This window comes from Eschrichtius robustus, chromosome 19, assembly GCF_028021215.1.
Source record: "Eschrichtius robustus isolate mEscRob2 chromosome 19, mEscRob2.pri, whole genome shotgun sequence".
NCBI classification, from domain to species: Eukaryota; Metazoa; Chordata; class Mammalia; order Artiodactyla; family Eschrichtiidae; genus Eschrichtius; species Eschrichtius robustus.
Genome location: NC_090842.1, coordinates 31,295,128 through 31,320,870, shown reverse-complemented (window position 1 = coordinate 31,320,870; position 25,743 = coordinate 31,295,128). Strand labels below are relative to the sequence as shown.

The 25,743-nt window shown below is 42.4% G+C and overlaps 1 protein-coding gene across 1 annotated transcript in view; it reads left to right on the top strand.

Annotated features, from left to right (window-relative positions):
• The window catches only part of FTO (FTO alpha-ketoglutarate dependent dioxygenase), a 371,459-nt gene that overhangs the window by 210,241 nt on the left and 135,475 nt on the right, over positions 1-25,743 (top strand). Inside the window, exon 8 of the mRNA XM_068528237.1 lies at positions 411-535. Coding sequence (XP_068384338.1) covers positions 411-535 — 125 coding nt within the window. The remainder of the gene's footprint in view (positions 1-410; positions 536-25,743) is intronic.

Here is a 25,743-nt window from a genome sequence, read left to right as displayed (position 1 = left end):
GGCAGGAACGAGAGAGAGGGAAAGTCAGAGACTGCTCTTTTTTAAAAGGCCAAACAAACAACTCATGGTAAACTGTACGTGAAAATTATTTCTAATAATAGCTTGTGGTAGGCAGTTCCCAGGATAAAAAAGTCGTTGGTGCACTGAGAAAATTAGAACGAGAATGCACAGTATCTTGATGTGTTACTTAAGGCAGTGGAGCTTTAGAGTTTACCTTATGTGCCATGTACATTGATTAAATACAAAATATATGCTGGCCATTTTTGACCATCATTTATTGTATTGATTTGTTAGCAGGGGAACTGTAATAAAAAAAACATTGATTTACTGTCCTTATTTGCTTATGGGCTTTTTTTTTATTATTAATTTTTTTACTTTCTCTTTCTCTTTTGGGGGATCATTTCTTCTAGACAAATGCTGTGCTTCGGGAAGTTAGAAGAGAGGGGACCCCTGTAGAACAAAGGAATGAGATCTTGACGGCCATCCTCGCCACACTCACCGCTCGCCAGAACCTGAGGAGGGAATGGCACGCCAGGTTTGTTTTATTACGAAATGGGATTTGTTGTCCCTGGAAAACAAGAGCTTTCTTTGGCTAAGCCCTTCCTGGCGGCTGGTCTCATCCCTCTCATTGGAGGGGCCATGAAAAAGAAGCAAGTTACAGATGCTTTCAGCCAAAGTTAGCTTTCCTACACATGGTACCTACATTAATTGGAATGATCCATGATGTCATCTGTATGCATGTATGATTTATCCCCGAGTATAACATTTAGCAGAAACGTTTGCATCTTGAGAGTACTGTAATTTAAGTACCTGATGTTGAAGAACCCTTTTAATCAACCGTCTAAAAGACGAGCATTGCTGTTTAGTTAGAGCAGATGTCTGGGAAATCCACACGGTACTCTTACATCACTCGGGAGGCAGATCGCTTGAACTTAGTCTATTCAACAACCCCATTTTCAGAACTGACCAAATAGAAATGACTTTGGCTTCAGCCTAGTTTCTTTGCACATGGACTTAGCTGTGGTTAGAAAGCTGTTACGGGTAGCAAGTTTCTACAGACCATCAGTTTTTACAGAATTGGTGCTTGCATACTAAATGCCACGTTATCCTGCTCTTCTTCGCACAACGGTTGGTTGGTTGGTAGAAGCCTGGAACCAGTTCCCTCAAATGTTAGAGTTATCCTTCAGATGCATAATGTGTATTGTTGAATTACCATCTGTCTCTAAGCAAGAGGTAGAGGAATCAGGAAAATTATGCTGGATTTTGTGTCAGAGTCTTATTCGATGCTTAAAAATTCTGTGTGCCTGGGAGTCAAGAACATTTATTGATAGCCATAATATTCTCCAAATGAGTTCATGCCACAGAATTACAATAATTGATGGCTTTACTAGTAACAATTCTCATAAAAATAGATTTGCCTGAACAAGGCTGAAGAGGAGCATTTTCCAAGGAAGGAGACAGCTAAGAGTATGAACTGTCCATTCTGATTGGGTATCAGAAAGCTGCTTTTTCACATATGTGTATTGTCTCTGAATTTAGACTTGCATTGAAACCATAATTTTAAAATTCCCAGTGACATTCTCCCCTTGCCCCCTTTTTTGTAGTGTGGTCGGGGTAAATGACAGTTTCAACTACAGTCATGAAATGACTTTCAATCGAAGTTTCAATAATTAATTTTAACATTTTCTTTGTATTACAGTTTAAGTACGTATATTCACTGAAGTATGGATATTTTATTAAATAGGGGAATATCCATGAGGGGACATCTAAGAGGCTTCTCTCTCTCCTTGACCTTTTATATCTTTTCCCCTGGTGATTTTTTTTTTTTTTTTTGACTGCGCTGTGGGGTTTCTGGGATCTTAGTTCCCTGACTAGGGAGTGAACCCGGGCCCTCGGCAGTGAAAGCGTGGAGTTGTAACCACTGGACCGCCAGGGAATTTCCCTGGTGATTCTTACTAAATAGGAAAGGGATAAAGAAAGAGAGAGGTGGCAGGGGGAGAGAGAGAAGGAAGGAAGGAAGGGAAGAAAGAAAGAAAGAGAGAGAGACCCCTGTAAACTCTCTCCCATCCCCCCAACCCCTCCAAAGACAGCACAGCTAGAGGAAATGTTGAGAATGGATGTCTTCAGTTGAGTGCGTTTGGTTTGTTAACCTTAATTTCCTAATACACCAACTCATCAGACAGCGTGGCCAAAATGGCCTGTTTAAAAGGAGTCTGGTTTCAGCATTTCTGGCCCTTAACTGCTAACAACTTAATCAGGAGCTGGTGCCAGAGCTGAAGTTGATGTAGTCTAGCATCTGAAACAAAAGTTCTCGAGTCCTTTGTGGTAGGGGAGGAGACAAGAAAGGGCTTAGCAGCTGACACTCTGCAGACCTCCTTAAAACTAAACACCTGAAAGAAGATTTCAAGCGGGTGGTGTCTTGAGAGCTCAGAAGGAAGTGTCCTCAGAGTATTAAATAACCATAATCCTTCCCCCTACCCCTTCGCCAGCGCCATTTGATGTTTCCCATCCCGGTGACCTATCTAAAAGACTCATCCATATGATCTGTATAAACAGACAGTTACCATACACCTTTCTTTTCCTCATCAAAGCTTCCTCTGGCCGTCTGGAATCGGGCATCGCCTCGAGAAGCCATCAGGCGTGTGGTGGTGAAAGTTATAAAACATCCACTGCAGCGCTGACCGAGCTGCCAGTGTTTCAGACGCTGGCCTATTGTGTACCTTGGAATTACACGAGGAAAAATGTGCTTTGAGAGATTAATAATTAGCGCTCGCCAAAGGCCAAGCAGTGGGTTACGGTATTTTACTTTCATCAAAGCTATCAGGGGATCCTTTAGATTTAGATAATAGAAATTTTTTCCCTCTGAAAGTTAAATGCAGATGACTCTAATTACCTGATATTGCACGTTAGAGAACGCATTAGGAAGAGTACAACTTCGAGAAATTTAGGTCACCTGAGACTCCGCAGCTGGCGGTAGCTTTAGTATAAGTCTGTTGTAGTAAAGGTTCCCCCCACTTCAGTAGGTTCGTTTATGTTAATGATATTAGGGAGACTATATTAAGTGCAACTTGTAACTTGGTTTTAAAATATTTGTCTCTCTCTCCCCGGCCAGGAGCCGAGCCATTGTTTGGGACTCACTGAAGTCTCTTAAACTGAAAGCATATGTTCCCTGTAATTTAGCTTTTGGAGGAAAGTGTCAATTCTGCGTGACTCGGGGTAACTGAGTTTGTCACAGTGTCACACAACCCTGGGATTCTAGAGGTACATCTGAGTGCTGTGGGTTTCCTTCCCCAAGCCCAGTAATCCCATAAACAACCCTCTCCAAATAGGCTTATTAGGGCTGTCTATTCACTTCCCCAGAGTTGAATGATCCAAAGCACTTCGGGAGAAGCCGTGTGAATGCAGGGTAAGTGTTAACAGAAGTGGTACAGAATTTCTGAAGATTTGGCTTTGTTTATACAGTCCACTCTGCCTGATGGACAGCTTGTTATAGCTTTTAAAGAACTGGGCAAGCCCTCTGATCTGACCCCTTCTTGACCTCTGCAGCCCAAAGGTCAGTCTGCAGCTAATAAACTCGGAGGTTCTTAGGGTCTACTGTAGGAAAAGGCAGAAAAAGAGCAGCTGCAAGGGCTGGGTGTCTCAGGATAGGCTGCTTTAGGGTCACTCTCTGATAATGAAAATGATTACCAAATTATATGGAAGTTTAACCGCAGTAGTGAGTGAGAGGAGGGTGGAGCCCAATGTATTAGGTTTGATAAATGAACTGTGAAGAGGCCCATCTGGCCCTCAACATCTTTTCTCCCCCTCTTTCCCTACCAAGGGGAAACATTTTAAAATAACAGCAGTACATATAGACTCAATGACCCATGCAAGGAGCTGGAATGGATTAAGATTTAATGGTGACAGTGGAAGAAATTATCATTTGAAAAGTGCACTAAAGAAAAGGTACAGTTCAATGTCCAGGCCTGAGTTGTTTTTCTAAATAAGAAATAATAAAAATCAGTGCCTTTGTTTATTTTGCACATGTCACAATGAGAAGCAGATTATTTTTCTCCTGCTTGCATGCATAGTCTAGAGAATGTAAGTCAAACACTAGCAAAAACGCTTTACAAAGAAATTGTGATCTGTTTCAGCATCTGGCCACTGAAGGTTATACATTCTTTTTTCTTTTTTTTTGATACTTAATATACATGTGACTCTTGCACACTGTTTTACTACCACACTTGGCAGTTTTTCTGTAAAAATAAGAAAGCACCTAATGTTAATTGAGTAGATAGTCTGTTCCTTTCTTTATTCCTTTTTCAAAGAAACATCATAGCGATGCTCATTAGTGCCAACAATGGGTCGGTCACAAGCTATATGTTCCCTTACTTGTTAATGGATAAGAGTAATCTATTTAAAGCTCTCTCCCAGCTTCCTGTGGGCATTGAGGGTCCTGGTTTCTGACCAGTGACATTGGCATTCGCAAATCTCCGTGCTCTTCTTTGGGGGCACGTGCCATGCCTCTACTTTCTGAAAGAGAACGATTTTATTCCATGAGTATTTTTGTATATTTTGTATGCCTACTATATACAAAATACTGTGTGAGGTGCTGTGTATGAGATAAATTCTTAAACTGTGCTCAGCGGCCAATTTAAGAATTTATCTGGGGATGAGAGTTTAGCAAGTTCCTAGAAAGAAGCTGTGAAAAGCAGTGGGAAAGAAAGTGGTGGAGCCCTCGTGACCACAGCAGAGTGGCATGTTGCTCTTGCCCTCCCAGGAAAGTATTTAACTGTAGATGTCTCTGAAGTCTAGCATCGCCGTACTGTTGAAAATCCCTTATGTTGAACTCTATTGTCTACATCATACAAGCCTCACCCAGATAATACTTACGTTTAAAATAGAAATAAAAACCTTCTAAACATTACCCAAAGTTAGCATTATTTTCATCTTAGGTTTTGACTCAACTGTGTATGTCCATGGGGATTTACAGTGAGCAGAAAGCTGGGTGAAGGATAACTCGGGGAGCTGAGGAACGCTTCTAGAACGAACTGTGCCTTTTAACTTTAAAGCACTCTCCTTTAAATTTTTGCTCAGTAAGGTGCAAATACAAAAAATAAGACGAAAGCCAGGCCATTCGGGGGTTTTTGAGAAGCCAAATTGAGATGTAATTGATATAACATAAAATTAATCATTTGAAAGTATACAGTTAAGTGGGTTTGTTTTTTTTTTTTTTTTTTTTTTTTTAAGTATATTCACAAGATTGAATAGCCATCACCATTATTCAGTTTCAGAGCATTTCCATTACCCCGAAATGAAACCCTGGACCTGTGAACAGCCACTCTCAAGTTCCCCTTCTCCCTACAGTCCCCATCAACCACTTTCTGTCTAATCTGTTGTACCTTCTGTCTGTATAGATTTGCCTGTTCTGAACATTTTCTATAGATGGAATCATATAATTTGTGACCTTTCGTATCTGGCTTTTTTTATTTAGCGTAATGATTTCAAGGTTGATCCACATTGTAGCATGTATCAGTTCTTCATTCCTTTTTATTGCCAAAAAAATATTCCATTGTATGGATAGAACACATTTTCGTTGATCCATTCATCAGTTGATGGACATTTGGGTTGTTTCCACTTTTTAGCTCTTACGAATAATGCTGCTGTGTACATTTATGTACAGGTTTTTGAGTGGCATGTTTTCACTTCCTTTGAGTGTAAACCTAGGCCTGGAATGGTTGGGTCACATAACAACTCTATGTTTAACCTTTTGAGGAACTGCCAGACTCTTATCCCCAACTGCTGCACCATTTGACATTCCCACCAGTAGTACACAAAGGTTTCGATTTTTCCACAATCTTGCCAACATTTGTTCTTTTACCTTTTTTAGATTATAAACATCCTAATGTTATCTCATTGTGGTTTTGATTTGCATTTCCCTGATGACTAATGATGTTGAGCATCTTTTCGTGTGCTTGTTTAACACCATTAGTTTTTTATTAGGAGATTTTAAAACATGACAGACTTAAGGACTTATTCCTTAAGTGGTAAAGAAGTCACGAGCCTATTAGGGGTATTTGGCTAATAGATGGATGGAGTTCCAAACGAAGCTGGCATGAGTGTGCAGCTGTGCCCATCCCCCCATTTCCGTGGCTAGGCCTGGCCCTTTATTTATTTGCAGGTGGCCCACGCGCATATTTTGTTTGTTTGTTTCTGTAGACCCCCCACTTCTCCCTTCTACCACTCTCTTTCATTTCTTTCATTGTAGAATCTCTGAGCATTGCACACTGGATAGGAATGTAGCCTAATTAAGTGGAAACTCTCCACCTAAGTTCTTAACTTCTAGGCTCAAACAGGGCTTACTATATTCCCGTAGTAGACAACTTCATTTGGGTCCAAGGAGCTTAAAATGGTACTGAGAAAAGTTTTTTAAACATGTTTATGGCAGTTTCTTAGCAAAGCTTTTAGAATTACTTCCTTCTGAGAGTTAAAAGTAATTCTCTAGACCTAGACGTCTTTATAGACATGTCTTCCCCATATTGGGCTTCGGCTTCTCAAAAAAAACTGCCAAGTTAGCATCTTTTCTAGATAAGTAAAACAACCAAACATCTTCCTATTGACCATCTCGCTCTCCTCCACAGCCCCAGCCATCACCCTTTACCTCCAGGATGGATCCACTTTAGACACCTTTGTTAGGGCTCCGAAATCTAGTTGTCATAACCCAGACCTTGTAATGAATAGGATTTACTTTTCTAAGTGAATCAGCTTCAGAACCCTGATCTGGGTGCAACAAGTCTAACGGTTTGTGTAAATGACTCTGTGGATCGACTCTGGTTCTAAGGCCAGCACATTATGGTTTTCTCCATGGTTATCTTGTCTCTCCTTTTGTCTCCTGGCAGGATTGAGTTCTGTTCAAAACTGACAGGTTGGCCCAGTCCAGTTGCACAATTATAAACTATTATTTACTGAGTGCTTGTTATGTACAAGTTAACTGTGTTCAATGCTGCGTGAAGTGGCAAGATGAGTATGAAACAGCCTCAACTCTGAAATAATTTATAGTTTAATGTAGGAGAGGGCAAGGGGAGAATAATAAGAACACAATGGCTAGCATGCAGATTTTCGTTCTTTTTTTAAAAATTAATTAATTAATTAATTAACTTCTGGCTGCGTTGGGTCTTTGTTGCTGCACGCGGGCTTTCTCTAGTTGCGGAGAGCGGGGGCTACTCTTCGTTGCGGTGCGCGGGCTTCTCATTGCGGTGGCTTCTCTTGTGGAGCACGGGCTCTAGGGCACGCAGGCTTCAGTAGCTGTGGCACATGGGCTCAGTAGTTGTGGCTTGCGGGCTCTAGAGCGCAGGCTCAGTAGTTGTGGCGCACGGGCTTAGTTGCTCCACGGCATGTGGGATCTTCCCGGACCAGGGCTCGAACCTGTGTCCCCTGCATTGGCAGGCGGATTCTTAACCACTGCGCCACCAGGGAAGTCCCCAGATTTTCATTCTTTTTTGTGTGTGGCACTGTAGGAAACTGAAGGATGACTTAGCAATGGAGTCTCGTCCAAGGAACTTACAGTTTGATAGACGCTTATGAGAAGGAGTAACCCAACATGTATTATATATGTACTTGATTCTGTGTTTACATGTTTGTCTCTCCTACCAGAATGTAAGCTCCTTGAGATTGGGTATCAGGCTGTGCACCAACTGTAAAACCTGCACCCCGGATCATTGTAACTTTAAGCTGTCTCCTCCGTTAGAACGGTGCCTGTGTGAGCCACATCCTTGCTGCCTGATCATCTCACATCCCCTGTGTCTAGAACAGTGCCTGGCACTCAGATTGATTCAGTGGCTGACTGAATAAAAAAAGCTTTCTCCTCAATCCACTCCTGTATTTATAAGTATATATGTGTTTCTTCTTAATTTGAAGAGGAATGAACGTTTGAGACACTGCCAGCGGTGGAAAACTTGAAACTGGATGTAAGGAGAGCTCTCTGATAGGCACTTCTCTGGTATTTAGCTCCCAACACAGCACCTCTGACCCTTGCTTCCAGCATGAGGGAGGAAGGGCGCCATGGGCACAGGCTGACTTGGGTACTTGAGGAAGAGCCCAGGGGTGAACAGCATGGAACTGAGCTGGGTCCAGGACAAAAAGACATGGTTTCCTCCCTGAGCCAGCCATTCCTGAGTCCCTGCCCTTCCTGGAAGTGAAATAGAATGAATGAAGAAAGGAAGAACAGGGGGAGGGGGCAAGGCCTCCCTAGGGGCATTTCTCTGAATAAAGGAATAGGTTTCAGGCCAGGAGGGACAAAGCTGAGGCTAAATATGGCTTCGAGTCCATATTTCAAAGGACAGCTGCTCCCTGCTGGTTATCTGCTGACATCCTGATATGGCTTTGATGGTATCAGTACAGTGATGAGCTCAGTCTTGGTGACTAGGCATTGGGGCCAGAATTTGTTTTCCATTCTAGAAGTTGTGGTCACAAAAAGTGGAACCACCAGCCTTGAGGATGGGCTATGGGATGATGAGACTGATGTAATTATCTTCTGAGACAACACGTGGTGAGTCATCTGACCATGTCACCTGCTGTCATTCATGCTACAGAGAGTGGCTGCTGCTTCTGGCCAGGTTATTTGGGGACCAAAAGCTGTGGCATTTCCAGTTCAGTAGCTGTCTCCTGCAATGAGCTAAATTTGTGTGCAGCATTGTGGGTGGGAGTGAGGAGTAAACGAAGAAGATCCCAGGGAGCAGCGGGGAGGCTCTGGCCGGCTAGTTGCCATACATGTCTTTCTTTTTTAATGCATCTGCCCCATCTCCTTTAATAATTGCAGTTTCTGCTTTCTGCTGCCCTTAGCAGAAGAATGTCCTTTGTGTCTCTGAACCAGATGACTCCATAAAATCCAATAACTCCATAAAACCTCCTCATAAATGTGTAGGAATTGAAACATTGTATAAATTTAGAGCAAGGATTAAATGAGTCTAGAGATAGGGTTACCTTTTTTCCAAGATACAGCGACTTATCTTAAGGAGGCAAGTGTTGTTAATGTTATTACCATTGTTACTGTCATTATTTGAACAGTTTTACGGGGGACAAAAGCCAATTGACTTCTGCGCATCTTATTTATAAAATCAACACCTAGGCTTCGGTATGAGCCCTGCTTCTGGCAGCTTTCTATGACTGCCTGCTGGCTGTTTCTTAGAGGCAGAGCTTCTTCAACTTTTTGAGGAAACATGGATTCATTCATTTATTTATTCAACAAATACCTGTTAAGTGCCAGCTATTTACCAAGCACTGTTTGGGGAGTTAGAAACACAGCAATGAACAAAACTGATGAGAATTCTTATCTCATGGAGCTTCTATTCTAGTGGAATGACAAAAAGTGTTTTCCTAAGTGGAACTCTGAACATTTCTTTTAAAAAAAATGCACGCAGTTGCCACGTCCTGCCTATTCAAACACTCAGAAGAACCAAAATGTAGTTATTCAGTGGAGACAGAGATAAAATTTTCTCTTCTGATCTTCCTCCTAAGGTGATCACTTGTTTTAAAACTTGCAGCTTTAGTTCTAGTGGGTCAGATTTGTGAGATATGAAGGGAATATCTGTGTTCTGAGGCTCACCATCCTTGGGAGTCCACAGCATTAATTTCTCCTTAGATAGTCCACACCTTGGTTCCCAGTGACTTTAAAACAAAAGATGTGTCACCTTAAAGATCTTCACTTTAAGGAAGCCTTAAATTCAGGCCACATTATATTCACAAATATCTCTTAAGAGCGAACGGGAGAAGGTGTACGTGTCTCATCGGTGCTGGGGTGGGGGTGGATTCCAAGTGACAATGCGCTCCAGCACTTGATAGATGGTGGTCATGGTCACTCTGAGTGTGCTGTCAGTCATGCACTGATTCTGCAAATATTTGTCGCGTGCCTACCTGGTACCAGGCACTATTGTAGGCCCTGAGGTTATAGAGCTGAGTAACACTTCACTAGGTGAAAAAACAGCATAGTCTTAATAATGCAATGCAAGAGATTAAGTCAGGATTTTGGGGGAAACCCTTGTCCCAGGGATGAAAGTGGCCAGTTCTCCAGAAGTGTTCTTCTGCGACTCATCATATGCCTGGCCTTCGTGAGGAGCCCTGCTCCGTTGTGAAACTGTGATGGCTGCAAGTGCGTAAGAGCTGCCCGTCTCCAAGTGCGAGTGAGAAATAGGGGAGAAATCTGTATGTGATTATGGGTCATAGGATAAATTCTGGGCTATCTTCTCTCCAGAGAGTTCTCCATGTTAAATGGGGGAAAAAAATGTATAGAGGTATAGAGGTTGGGAGCATAGATGCTGAGTCAGATGGCTTGGGTTTGAATCTTGGATCCACTTCTGTGACTCCAGGCAAGTTACAGTGAACTCGACAAGTTACTTAACCCCTCTGAACCTCAATTTTTCTCATTTGTAACTTGCCTGAGGGGATAATAATAGAACCTATTCTTTAGGGCCGATTAAGGGATTCCACGGAAAACACCTAGAGCAAGCACCTGTCACATACTAGGTGCTCAATAAAAATGACCCCTCTTCTTCAGATCACAACAAACAAGTGAAGAACAGTCCAAGCCAGACTCACCCAAATTGGCCTCTCCTTTGAGAGAGTGCCCCCATGTAAAATCCAAGCCTCCTGGTATGGGCTTGATATTGCTGAGTTGGTGAAGGAAGGAGCATTAGACAGAGCTCATCCTGTGTCAGGCCCTGTCCTAAGTAAGATTGTCACATTGAATTGACAGACAGAGGTCTGAATACCAGTTTGAATCCCGTCTCCAGCTGGCTCTAGACTCTGGGCACGTCACAGACACTGGATGTCAGCAACTTCATCTACACAAGAAGTGGCTTGATCCAGGTGACCTCGAAGGCGTCTTCCAGCTCTGACAAGGTGTGACTCTCTAAGTTAGATCCCAGGGAGTCACTAAAGGTGGGGTAAGTGTCACTCCTGCTGGCTTCACCTTTCTACCTCCACCGTCGTCAAAATCTGCAGTTGTCCTAATTTTAGCAATACTAGTGGCTAACATTTAGTGAGAACTCACCAAGTGCCGGACAGAGTCGTAAATGCTTGAGGAAGTGAGAAAAGGAAGGCAGAGAGATGCAGAGTCATTGCCCAAGGCAGCACAGCTAGTAGGTAGTGGAGATGGAATTTAAGCCAAAACAGCCCAGCTCAGACCTCTGCTGTGTGGCCACAGCCGGAGCAGTAACAAGGCTTTCCTCTCTGTCAGCCACTCACGTGTTCTCGCAGTGCTCGACCTGGGTCTCGCAGTGTAAGGGTTAGAAACTTCCCAGGATCCTTCCCAGCGTGGAGATAGGCAGGCGTGTATCTGTAAATGTTTATTTCCTCTGGTACCTAAACACGTTTCACACTTTTTAGTTGTGGAGGCATCTCTCTCTCTCTGAGGAAGTAGTTTCCAGCTCATACTTTATAAATCTCCCTACCATAAATCTTGTAAAGGAAAGTTACTACCTTTATAGCTATGTCAGCTCTTTTATACTGGTTACAATCTTTTAGGAGGTGGAAGAGTAGGGGCCCAGATGAGAACATCAAAGTTTAGCCTCCAAGAATCTGTAAATCCTCTAAGTGGAGGAATTTCGGAGCCGGGTTATAGTCAAGGCTGATTTGAGTAGATTCCCTTAGGCTGAACAGGTAGGATTTATCTTCTCTATAATGGGTTAATCACCGCTGTACAGTATGTTTAGATCTGGGAAACAATTTACCGCACGTGAAGAGCAGTAATTTTATTTTATCTCAGGGGTGTCCCCAGTGTATTTTACAACTTTCCTCTGTCAGGTATATTCCGGGTTCTAGATAAAAGTTTAACTCTGGCTTTCAGTTGAGGAAGTGAGGGCAGGGTGGGGTGCGGAGGGGGTGAGGAATAGCTCTGTCGGCCTGTAGGGGACACTGTTGCATCATTTATCAGAATGATTTTCACCATCTTGTCCCAGGACAAAACGAAACAAAACAGACAAATCAAACAACAAAAATAGATCAGTCACCTTAACATTGCTTATTGAAATTACTTGAGTGATTCTGGTGTGTTTAGAATATTAAGTGTTTTGGTGGTATAGTTCAGGCAGCTTTGTATCCATGCAGCAAAGGGATAGTTTAGTGTTTCTTTCCGAGAGGGGAGTGATTGACACGCCTTTTCTTACTAGCTTTCTGTCCATCCTCTTCTCTGGACAGGGTGCTACTTTGTAGTTTAATAAACTTGAGGTTTAGTGGACCATCTTGATTTTTTTACAAAGATAATACCCACGTTAAATTGAAATGCTTCAATTCTATTGTGTTCTGAACGAATATCATAAGCCTTGGGAGGGCATTTTGGAAGTTCTGATTCCCTTCTTTTTATCCAGATCTTTATCTTCACTGAATAAGATGTGGTTTACTGAGAAAATGAAGTCATGTCTACGAGACAGGCTTGTGGAGGGCCCGGTCTGAACTCTGAGAAGCACCTTCCCAGATTCTCGGCCCGCTCTGGGTTTGGCCTGCCTCTCTTTCCAGCCTGCCGACAGCCTCTGCATCCGTGTCCAGGTGCTTCGTGGCCTTGCCAGCAAAATCTCCACCCCTCCGTGGCCAGCTCTGGCCTCTTCCCTCCCAGAACAGGAGACCTGGAAGGCGATTATAATTAACCCCTGGAAAGCATCGGTTTTGCTAAGGCAGCGTGTGCCGTAATGATACTGTTAGCTCACCCCCTTTCCAGTTTCACCATCAATTATGCCATGTGTTTCATCCAGTTGGTGCTACCCTCCCAATGTTAATTATAACCTACAAGACTGTTACAGTTAATTTTATGGCAAGCATATTGTCTTTTCAAGGCTCTGGAGCAGCTCATAAATTATCTTGAAGGTAAAATGTAACTTGGGGAACCAGTTATGAAAATTCCATCCATCTCGCTTAGGAGCTGCAGCTGCTACTGTCAGCTGCCTCGCTGCCGCATTGTGAAGGAATTACGGTGGGTCAAGTTTAAGAGGGGAGGCCCAGGCTGTCACTGAGGAGGAAGGCTGTCCTGGCCCTGTCAGACAAGTACCTTCTGCCAATCCCTGGTGGTTCCACTTTGCAGGCTGGAAGAGTCAGGCAGCACAGGTGAACGGTCCCCAAGCTGTCTGTATTCATTACTTTACAGAAACTTGTTGTAGGCAGGCAGGTCCGGAGACCTCGCCTCTTCTCTGTTGTCTTGATGTTAGGCATCATCTGCAAAGTGTGAGAGAGATAACTCTATAACTAACTCTGGGCTTGGTTCCGGAGAGCCCGGGAGGAGAGAGGCGGGAGGCACCAGGGGCCGTGCCTCCCAGCAGCCTCACGCTGGCCACTCTGGGTGATGCCTGTCTGGCCAAAGCCCTTGGCTTCAACAGGCATTTTCTTTGTGGTTATTATTTTGTATCCAATCTGATCAAGTGAGATTTCGCTGTGAACAAATGTCCTCCTAAAATTGCCTACTAAATAAAGTAGCAGGTTCTCTTATTGGGCTAGTAAACACCCTCCTTTTCTGTTTCCTCACACTAAGTAGAAGCTTTACATTTCAGCCCTTGGGGCTTTGGCGTTATTATTTTTAATGACTTGAACACAAGCCTTTCATTTAGCTTGTTTGTATAGTTACTGTAAATGATCTTTCTGCTGTTGGGTCTTCATTTGAAATTCTGCATGTTATGCGCCCTTTAAACGCTTTGAGGGGGGCCTCTGAGAATTGGGAGCCGTATTAAGCACAGCATCTTCCAGCAGCACTGACAACAGACCGTGGCAGAAAAGTCAGAGAGGGTGTATTAAGAAAGTACGCGTGCATGTGGAAATCTCAGGGTGAGCGTGAGCGAAGCAAACACGAAGAGTGCCGTCTCGGTGCAGGGTGACAACTCTGCATGGTAGGTAAAGTAGGCCTTCCCTAAGCTGTTGATTTCTCCCTGTGTATTTTGGAGCATGTTCTGTGTGTTCACACAGGTACTTGCCTTTGTACCAAGGGCCCCGAAGACCATTATACCTGGGCTGCATGACTAAGGGAATGAGGCCTGGCTTTTGTTTTGGTTTTTGTCTTTTTTTTTTTTTTTTTTTTTAGGTACTGTGATTCTTTTTTTTTTTTTTTTAAGTAGAAGTATAGTTGATTTGCAGTGTTATTTTCAGGTGTCCAGCAGAGTGATTCAGTTTTTATACATATATATATATATATTCTTTTTCAAATTCTTTTCCATTATAGGTATCACAAGATACTGAGTATAGTTCCCTGTGCTATACAGTAGGTACTTGCTGTTTACCTTTTTATATGTAGTAGTTTGTACCTGTTAATCCTAAGCTCCTAATTTATCCCTCCCCTGCCCTTTCCCCTTTGGTAACCGTAAGTTTTCTGTCTGTGAGTCGATTTCCATTTTGTAAATAAGTTCATTTGTATCATTTATTTTAGATTCCACATCTAAGTGATGTCATATGGTATCTGTCTTTCTCTGTCTGACTTCACTCAGTATGATAATCTCTAGGTCCATCCATGTTGCTACAAATGGTGTTATTTCACTCTTTTTTTATGGCTGAGTAGTATTCCATTACACACACACACACACACACACACACACACACACCCCACATCTTCTTTTTCCATTCATCTGTTGATGGACACTTAGGTTGCTTTCATGTCTTGGCTATTGTGAATAGTGCTGTTGTGAACATTGGGGCACGTGTATTTTTTTGAATTAGAGTTGTCGTCTTTTCTGGAGAGACCTGGTTTTGAGGAGTTAGGAGGGCACATGAAATGGTGAAATCATGCCCGAAGAGCCACTGGGCTTTCTCAAGGAAGTGTTCTTCTGTTCTTCGTTCTCAAAACGATAAAACAACTTAATACTTGGGTACTTGTGAGTTTTCTAGTGAATTCAGACAAGAGGTTGCAGACTCAAGTGTCTACAGGGCCCGGCAGATAATCTAGACAAATGAAGGCAGAGAGGTGGGATTGAAGTGAATGGGGAAGTTCACACCCTATCTGAAGTGGGCAGCAAGGAGGCTGGACCCGTGTTACTAGGTCTCCTACATTTGCAAGAGAAGGGGAAAATTCAGATCATGTGTGTTGGCTTATGAAGTCTCCTAATGATTTGAATGTTAGCAATAATTCAAAGGTTTGTACCTGTTGTTCAGGCTGATCATTACATGTCTGCAGACTGGATGGTGTGGTGGCTAAGATTCTGATATAGAATGCAAGTCCTGCCTGCTCTGAGTGAAAAATACCCGCAACCTTCTCATACTTCTAGAGAAGAGAGGCAGTGACGCTGGCCGGGAGACCAGGATGCAATCTGGGTACTGCCTCTGCGATCTTGTAACATTGTTCTGCTCTATGTCGGTCCTTGCTTGGAGGAAATGTTTGCACGTACTTTTTGCCTTTAACTTGGCCGTCTTTCATCTTTCCTTTTACAGAGGAAGCATATGAGAGTTTTCGAAAGTGAATGAGGGGTATACGGTGCTCATTGTCACCATAAAAAAGGCGTCTGCAAAAATGTTGGCCGTTTGGAATCCAATGAAGAGTTTGGTTCTCAGGAAGGAAGGGCAGGGACTCCATTGCTGGTGATCACCATTTCTCCTATTACACCCTCGAGTGTATGCCTTATCCCCAGCTCCACCATGGGGGAACCCAGCTGTTCCTTCATGGCACAAAGATGTCATGTGGTCAGAATAATCTTTCAGTTTCATTGCTCAGACTGATGGCCACATGGAGGTATGGTCAGGGAAGTTGTTAAATGCATGTGGGTTTGATCTTCTGGAGAAGAGGAAAACATAAAACGATTTCTTTCCTTTAATAAAAAGAAAAAGGTAAGCCTAAACCTTGGCTGCCGCTAAAGTCAGCTGTTACGCATGCGTGATTCAATTTCATTGTAAATATTTCATAAGGGTTATTAGAAGGGAGCCCGGCTGACATCACAGCCCCAACTCTACCAGAGGAACCATTTCACTGAAATAAGCCAGCGTTTCTAAAGAAACATGAATTTCTAATGTAAAGTTAACATCAGGTCGGAAAACCCTCTGGAAGAAATGTCTGTATCAATGTTTATAATCTCTGCATTTATGGATTTGCAGTTTGTACAAAAGACTCCCAAAGAGGCTTTATTTTGGTTAAATAAGACCAGCTTGTGAAATAGTCTGTATATCCAAATCCATCCTAACCCAGTGTCTTGGCAGGCTTTTATATAAATAACGTCTTTTCCAAAATGTGTGTATTTGAAAAAGGAAGAGGAAAATTAAGTGGCAAACTGTGTCTCTGGGTTGCCATAAACTGACAGAATCTTAGAAGCAGAAAGCAAAGACTGACAGCTCATTCATTCTTTGAGCAAATTACAGAGCTGTACATTAATTTATGGATTTTGTTGATGCATGGAAGGTTGTAGTGAGAGGCAAAATGTTTACCCTAACTACTTTTCCTTTTTTTTTTTTTTTTTTGGAGTAGAAGTTTGTTTAAGCTTTTTTTTGGTGGGGGGGGGGCTATGTCACACAAATTATGTATGAGTTTTAGAGGCATTTGGCAGAAAAAAAATGAAAGGATATTCACATTTTGTAAAAACTTAATCTGCGTTCACAGATGGTCGTGTTCAGGTGCTATTTTAATTATGAGGTAAAAAACAGCCCCACACAGTAGGAGGTCATCTTAATAAATGGAGAGCCGCTTTTGTCTTCAAGCGTCAAAGAGCCTTGTTACAGAGAAATTTAAATACTTTATGCTACAGGGGAGAGTCTCAAAATGACCAAGATACTTGGAGAAAGCAAAATGATGGACTCTTCTCGAGATCAAAGGAGTCCACTAGACATGTTTTACCAGCGTGTAACTTTGAACCTCCTTAACACTGGTCATTTTAGCGATGGCTTTTCCAGTGATAAATGTCCACCATGGATATCTTCATGTGATCAGAGGGAAAATAAATAGAACAAATTGCAACTATATCTTTAAAATTTTAATCCCAATGGAAGTATTTCTTTACGGTTCTTCAGCTCCAAGGGCTGCTTTGCCCTTCAAGATACAGCGCCCAGAAAAACCAAGAATAATTCAAATGCTGCTGTAACGTACAGCTTGCATTAATAACACACAAATAGAACAGTCTTCTTATTAAATATCAGTCATATATTATAATAATGCTTTACTGTCCTTCCCTTAGTGGGGAATTATGAGGACCTCATGTTAGGACCTCAGTGTCCTGACATAGTTAATTATCCATGGATAATGGTTTTCAGCCATCGCTGTTCTGAGGGACGCAGCTTTGTTGTTGAGGGCTTATTAAGTGTTTGCAGACTCAGGTGCAGTGCACCTATGCACTTTCCTACAGAAGCAAACAGCTGTGTTTTCTTTACCATATTATACATCACAGAGAGCATCTCATTTATTATAGCTGAGCTAATGGTACAAGTGCAAACCTTTATGTCCTGTCCTATACAGCGATAATACATTTGCTGTAGAGATGTTCGCCTGATTTTCATAAGTAATTAATCTTTTCTGGTACCAAATGTATCACAGGAAAATGGGTTAGCACGGGGTCAAAATACATTTAATCCGGTCTGCAGAGATTGGAGGAGACCTCTTGCGTATGGCGTCGTTTTTTCTTTCACAAGGGCCTCCCCCTGTTCGCAGTCTCCCCATCAGCACAATGCTCGCATTACTAGGGACTTAGGCTAATGAAAGGGAATTCTTTTCAGTCCTTCAGCACCGAGACAGGATTCCGACTTGAATATGCGCTAAGTGAAGTAAGCTTAGTGACAGTCACCCACGTTCGGTCCCTTGACAAGGCTGTGTATTGTCCACGCAGATAGTGGTGGTGGTTTCTGTCAAATCTGAGACGTCTCCCAGTTCATGCAGAGGTGTGCCCTTCGAAAATGTGCCAAGGCCTCGCCCAGAGGCCCCTGAAGTGTAACACACAGTGCACAGGTGGCACAGAAGATGATTTTGTAATATACCGAAGAATACTTTGTATTTTAAAAGTTAGGTATTTTGCTTTAGATTAGAAAAGTGTGATTGACATTTGGATCCATGGTTCCCAAGTCATATTGTTGAGGACAGGACTAAAGTCCGTCTTTAAGTTGCTGTCTTTTTTTAAGTTGGTTTAAAGAAAAATTCTGGAAATATAATAGTGTAGGGTGGTTCATGAATATCGCTGAAAATCATGATGGTGGATCACGTCATCAAAGGTTAGGAAGTGCTGACCTTACAAATTGAAGGGATTAAGAAACAAGTATCTTAATCATAATTATGCTATTAGTTATGAAGTGGATGATGATCATCGTCATCATCATCATTAATAATAGCAGCTAACTTCTAATGAATCTTTACTACATGCCTGGTACTATTCTAAGTGTTTCCCCCATATTTCCTTGCTTACTTTTCATGCCAACCCGTATGTAGATAGCTTGAAACTCAGAAGGTACCTCAGTTAAGGTAGCTAAGACCCAGAAAGGCTAGGAATTTACCCAAGATAACACAGGTTGTAAGTGACCAAACCAGGACTTGAGCCCAAGCAGTGAGGTTCTGGTGTCTTCTTTTTAGTCATTGCCTTTTCTACATCTTGATGGGTTAAGAAATATTTTCCTCTGTCTGTTTTCTAAAGAGGAAAGGTAGAGAAACATGAAAACATGTAACACTATATATAATTATATATATAATGTAAGTAATATTTAATTTGTATATATTATATATATGTGATGTATATATATATATATGTGTGTAGATATATATGTATATGTATAATATTATAATGCAGTAGTCATCCATGTTTTGTGAAAGCTCTAACCTATGCTACTGATTGGGCCCTGCTTGGTCTATATTCTGAGCCCTTGGCTTAGCTAGCATCCTGGATGCTTGAACAGATGCCTTAGAATTTGAAATTCTTTATTTGAATGAATGAAAAAGGGGGGGCAGGAAGATTATAACCCTATTTTTTCAGTTACTGCCCTAGAAGCCTCTGCATATGTACTATTAGGGGATAAGTGACACTTATTTCTTACCAAACAAGGGCCTAGGGAGCAAAAAATCTTTGGCAACTTCTCATATTTCCATACTTAGAAAAACATCATAATTCTTTCACCCGTTCACTTCAAATATATAGAAACAATGTCTAATCTTGTCCTAAACTTGAAATAGAACTCTTCAGCAAATAGCATGGTGAAAGACAGAGAGTTAACCTGTGACAATTAATCTCAACTCTTAACAAATGAAATGAATAGAAGATCAAGCCCTCAGGACCAAGATGTAAGTAGGAATTAGGTCTCTTAGGTCCCAGAGCAAGACTGAATGTGCACATTTGACGTTCTTCTGTGACTCTTGGTTTATCTTGACTTCAAATTCCAGAAAGATGCTCAAACAGGCAAGAATTCTCATCTGATATTTTTCTGAGCCAAAGTGCTTCGTTTTTTTCGGTAGTATTTATGACTAGTCACATTGCACAAGGAAACTTTACTTGGGTGAGGTGTTAAGGTGCGGAGAAATGGGTAATTGGGCCACTTAGAAAACTGTCCAGTAAAAGTTTCCAAGCCAACATCCCCAAGGGCCAAGAGTCATCATGAACAATTACTTGAGAATTGTGAGGTGCTCAAAGAGGAAAATTGCAGAACAAAATGGGTTGAAAGAATGTGTACTCTTGTCATTTCACGTTGAAGCCAGGGGCTAAAACTCATGCCTTGCACCATTGTAATCTACAGCCATTTAATTTGCTAACAAGACTTAACTCATCAGGATCCGCAGCCTCCTCCTCCAGGATAATCAAAACAAGAAGCATTTGCCTCTGGAGGGTAAACGTTGTCCATCTTTTATTGTCCAGCCCCACCATTTTCTTTCTGGCAGGCTGAGATGAAACAGAAAGCTGATATTTGGAGCCACTGGAATTGTAGGCCTTGTAATTTAGAAATATCCATTTTATCCCGTGTAATTTCTTCCCTAAGATTCCTCAGTCTAAATCTGATACAGGTAGGAGCCAAGACAAACAGTAACCATTTATAGTCATCCAGACCAGTTTGAATTTCACCCTAACGTAAAGCAAAGAGAGTTTTTGGCTTCATTTCAGGTGTGTAACAGGGGTAGAAAATGCATTTAAAATTCAGCAGCAAATGTTACCATATGTTTCCATAACAACTGCAAACTTTTATGTTAGAAAAGCAATAATATAAACATGGAGAAATCTTAGAACAGTAAACTATTAATTTACCAAATATAAAAAAATTCAGCATGAAGGGGCTTTTATAGCCATAGAAGCCATGAGGGGGCCCAGCATCCTGTGAATTTCTCCATTATGTGGCAGAAAATGCTGCCGGTCGGTTTAAATGAGCAAATCTTTTAAAATTATAGGTACAGTGTCAATTCTCCACAGTGCATTTTTCTGAAACAATGTGTGATGGTGCCAGCTATGGCTGATTTCTTTTACCATACTGAGCTAGTAAAATACCCTTTAGTAGCTGCCCCCAACGCACATCTGTAAAATAACTGCATTTTTTTCCTTCACCCATAGCGTCAAACTTAAAAACGAAGGCTAAGGTCCTATAGAAAGTGTAGTGCCCGGGAGCTGACTCTAATGCTTGTCAAGGAAAAGGTGTTCATCGATTGTTGATATATATGAAGAAAGTTCACAGTTTTCTCTCTAACTCATTTTGGAATATCAAAGAGACGAGGGAAAAGGGGGAAAAATGGGTCTACATGACCCCATCTTAAGAATAAGGAGTTAGTTGAGTTAGAGTTGTTGAAATCACTGCCAAAGGAAATGCATAGTTCTCTGATTTCTCTGGGGGGCAAAGACACACCTTTTAAGGGTTGTGTCAGAAACATAACGATGTGTGGATGGGTCTTTCATTCTAAAAGAAGCATGATTTTTTTTTTTCCCTGAACCTACCTCAGAGTGTGGATAGGGTTTTGAATCTTCTCCTGGAACAAAACAACGTTACCTTGTCATTTAAGGGAAGGTGATGCACCTTGCCCAGGCTTGAAACCTGGGATGATGAGATAACTATCATTGAACATACTGATCAGTGAAGGTCAAAGAGAAAAGAAGGTCAAAGGGCGGTAGGCTGCCCTAAAAATGAAGTGCAGAACTCCAGAGGGGGTGCACATCCAGGAAGGGCCCTGGTGCAAGTTCGAGAAAGGGCTAAAATTCTCAAAAATTTCAGAAGGTGGAGTAAAGAGCCTCCACCGTTTCAGCTGGGGTAGGGTGTGCGGCTTGGCCTCCCTGCAGCCTTCATGATGGAACTCACAGGCTGCTGAGCCAGAAGGGCGGCAGCAGGGGCTTTGGTTAAAGCAAAGCTCAGAGTGTTAGTGGGCCAAGGAGAAGGCAGAGGCTAATGTTTAAGGAGCTGAGGAAACCTGGCTAAGCAGGAGTAAGGGTGAGAAGCATGACCAAGGGGAGAAGAAGGTGAGATGGGGCTGGAGAGGCAGGAGGGGTCAGATCTTAGGGTTGGGGTAAAGATTTCATTCCATCATGGTGTTTGCTGTCTCCAAATAGAATTGGATCCAAATTCCATTTACAAAGCATTTGGAAAGTTTCCACTGTGTGTCCAGTGCTGTGATAGGTCTTCAATCAAGGTTTAAGGTAGTCATCAGAAAGCAGACAGAATTGACTATATGAGATAAATGCCAGATTAAATGGCATCAGCCATAAGTAAATCATGAGCTCTTTGAAATAAGTAGTCATTATGAGTTGGGAAAGTTTTTATGGAACGAAAGAAGGAGTCAAAGTGGAGCTTAGCCAGTATTGAGCACCTACTCTGTGTTGATGCCTTTATATGTATTTTTGTGTTTATTTCTCCCAGTAATCGTACAAAGGTTGAGTACTACTGCCTCCATTTTATAGATGATGAAACTGAATTCAGAGAAAATTAAATAAAGATGGTTATGCACAGAACTTCAATTCAAACCGATTTAACATGTTAGAAGAGCATCAAAACCTAAAAACCACTAACCTGAACTAAAAGTGTTATGGGTTTTTGAATAGCCCTATGATGTATTCATTCTCTCATTTGCTCAGTCACTTGCTGTTCATGTGCTAAAATGTCAACACAAAAGGATCTGTGTGTTTGTTTTTAGGGATGTGGGGAAGAAATGGTACTCTAGGGAGATGGTGGCCTATTATGAAGCCAGTCTCTGGGAGAAAATCCTCTCAAATAGAGTAGGCAGTGGCAGCTACTAAGTGGCAAGGAAAGCAGACCTAGTCCCCGGAGGAGGAGAGGAGAATTAATGGAAGAAGTAGGTGTCAGGTGTGACCTTGTAGGGTTGAGGAGAGCACCAGGGTGGAAAGACCCTGAAGACATTGGAATGTAGAACACATTATCACTGGTGTTATTTCCTGGAGGCAAGCAGAAATGCCATAAAAGGAGGCATAATACAGCCATGAATCACCAACATTTTCCTCTTTGGTCTGAGAATCTCTAAACTACCCTATTTAAAATTTGTTTCCTAGGAAGTAGTTGTTTGCTTCAGGGGTCCTGTCCTTAGGTTATCTTTTGAGGGACGGCCCTGGGTGGTGGCAGGTCAGCCGTAAGGTGACCTTTTTTTCAACTGAGGCCATAGCCCCACAAACATTTTCTTCTCCCCTGGCTTCAGCTGGGCTGGCATTCCTGACAGACGTGTAAACAGATGCCGGCATTGTCGCTAATGACAGGTGATTATAAGAGGCATGGGGGCCAAGGTAATTAAACCACGATTTGACAGGAACATTTGGCCATGTAATATTTCAGCATAAGAAATATCTTTGCAATGTGCTTTTTCCCCACTTGGTTTGGTAAGTAGAATTCCTTTTTATTCTTCAGAGCGTGGTGCTTTGAGATCTGAAACTGTCCTGCCCGAATTTTTCATGGTTCATTGTAGGGCTGCAGAAAATGGTCACCCTTGGACTGCGCGGGGATCTAGACAGGGGCTAAGTCTCTAGCCGAGGTCTGCTCTACAGCAGTAGTGGGAATAGAGTCTGTGACCCTATTGCTAGGATTGTACTTGACATACTATTTTGTCCAGTTTGGTAGTGGTAATGCCTTGAGAGAGAAAATGTGAATTATTTTTATACCACTGTCATTTCAGCTTCTCTCCCTATTGCCAGGATTTATCTGATGTTGCTTCCAGGGATCGAAAGATAGCTTCTTCAATTCTTGGGTCCCCTCAATTCCCACTACTGGAACTAGGAAAAAAATCTGGAATCACCACTAACCTGTTGTTACAAGGAATGATAAGTAGAAACAGTCATCAAGATACGGGATTTGTTCATTTATTCATTAGATTTAAATGTAATATATATTTTTAAAAACCCACTGCATTCTTTTTGCTGCCAGGATATTAGCGATGCCTGTAGAGACACTTAGAGACGACCTCCTGCTAACTGCTGATGGCTTCTAGCTTATGATTATATGTTTGAGGGAATCTTATCTTCTATTGGATAAATAGCAGACCTTCCTCGACTTAATATTTATAGTTTTCACTACTGTACTAGCTATATGAGTCTTATTTATAGTACGTGTAGTAGCATGTTCTCTTTTAATAAATAACAGCCAACATTTACTGCTTATTATGGTCCTGGCGCTTGTCTAAAATGGGAACTTTTCCCAAGCAGGTTAGTTCATTCCTTTGCTGCAAAACCAGCTTTTTAATACTCTTGGTGTAGTGTGTACCTGGCAATTTTAAGAGATCAGTGAAGCAGACCATTCAGAGAAGGCCAGATTACTGGCTGGAGAGCTATTTCTTTTCTTCAGCCAGTTTTGATTTTCTCAGGGGAGGGGTAGAGGAGGAGATGAACTGGTGAGTACAGTTTGGTTTACGCCAGAGGAGAGCTGAGTGATTGTGACTCTTTGTGGGCTGGCCCGCTCCAGTGTGGAAAGCTCGCGGCCAGCTTTTACATTCTGCTTCAGGCTGCAGTCAGTTTCTAAGCAGAGGCTTTTTTAAAAGCTTTGTCAGATAGGTTAAAAGGTGTCCCACCGCCAGTGTATTAAAAGAGAGAGAGAGAGATTAAACTCACTAAGCCTGCCATGTTCCCTGTAAAATATCAAGTCAAAATGATTTTTAAATCCAAAGTTACTAGGCTTAGGGGGTGCGACCTTTAGTTGAAAATAGCCTCGGAACCGGGGAGGAGAGATCTGTGCAAAAGACAATTGGCCCACAGGCTAGTGGCCTTGGGAAAACTGCAGCTGAAGCCGAAGTGAGTTGTCTTGTTTCTCTGCCTCAAGGCCAACAGAGGACCAACCCCAGATAAATAGCCAGCCTGCGTCCTGGGCCTCTGGATTCACCGTAGAGTTCCAGGTAGCAAAGCCTGGGCTCAGCTCCTGGGGGCTACAGGGGTGAATAAGTCACGGTCTGGGCCTTCGGGAGGCTTGCATCAGATGAATACTACTGCCAGGAATAACACTTATTGAACTCCTACTAAAGCATCCAAGTGCTTTACATGTATCGGTAATGCTTTTAATCCTAAATAATATTACTACGAGCTAGTTCTTACTGAGTGCTTCTCTGTGCCAGGCATGAAATTTTTAAGTGCTTTATGTGAATTAATTCAACTATTACAGCGGTCAGTATATATATATATATATATATATATATATATATATATATATATATATATATATATATATTTCTTTTTTTTTTTTTTTTTTTAGCATCCCTAATTTTAACAAGGGCAAGCCAAGGAAAAGGTTGTTAAGTAACTTTCCCAAGGACACAGCGTTGGGAGGCAGAGGAGCTGGGGTGACAGAGCAGGAAGTCAGGTCACCAAGCCCGAGCCCAGGGCCCGTGTCCTCAGGACCAGCATCAGGGCCACCTTGTGGGCGTGTAACACAGGGATTGCAGGCCCTTTCCAGGTGGGGCTTGAGAATCTGCACTTCTAACAAATTCTCAGATGCTGTTGGTGCCCACAGCTCTATGCCAAGTGGAAGAGCACAGTGGAAACCAGCAGAGAAAATGAGATATTGTATTACTGATATAAACAGAGTGCTTTGAGAATACCAATAGCAGTGATAGTATTATTGTTGTTGTTGTTTTATCATCATCATCATTGTCATTAAAGCAGGCATTGAGTGCTTGCTTTTTACTGGGCACCATCTTGAAACCACGTAAGCATTGTAACTGTTACTACGGGCTATCTCATTTAATCCTCACAACAACCATGTGAGGTAGGCACTACTGTTAACCCCATTTTATGGCTGAGGAGACTGAGGCACAGTGTACAAACTTGCTTAAATGCCAGAATGAGGATTCACGTTACCCCGGGGTCATTCCAGAGCCCAAGCTCTTAACCACGAAGAGGGTGATGAACAGCCAAGGGGCATCAGCCACCTCCGTAGAGCAGGGAGCCCATGAGTGGGGCCCCGAAGGAAGAGGGAGTGGGGGAAAGGCTTCCCAAATGGAATGGAGGTGTGCAGAGGCCCAGGGGCTGAACGTGCGAGGCGTGATAAGGAATGAGTAACATGGAGCGTTCTGTGTAAACTGCGTGGGAAGAAACGCAGCATGGTAAGGCTCGGAAGGTAGGCCGAAGGCCTTGAAAACCAGGAGTCGCTGGCACTCCAGAGTGGACTTGGAGCTGCTGAGCACCTATCAGACGCATCCTTTTCTCAGAACTCATCCCGAGACTTCCAAACAGTGATGGAGTCATTCTTTGTTCAAGGTGCTGCGGGGCCTCCCCTTCTCTGCCTTTCATAGCTTGAAAGTGTCCGAATACGTTCCGAGAAGAGTTTCATCTCTAAGGTCTCTAAGGTTAGCGACCCCGTGACAGTGACTCATGCCCTGCCAAGGGACAAGTGAGTTCTGTACACCAGCCACATCAAAACCAAACGGGCATGCGCACGTGCATGGCTGTA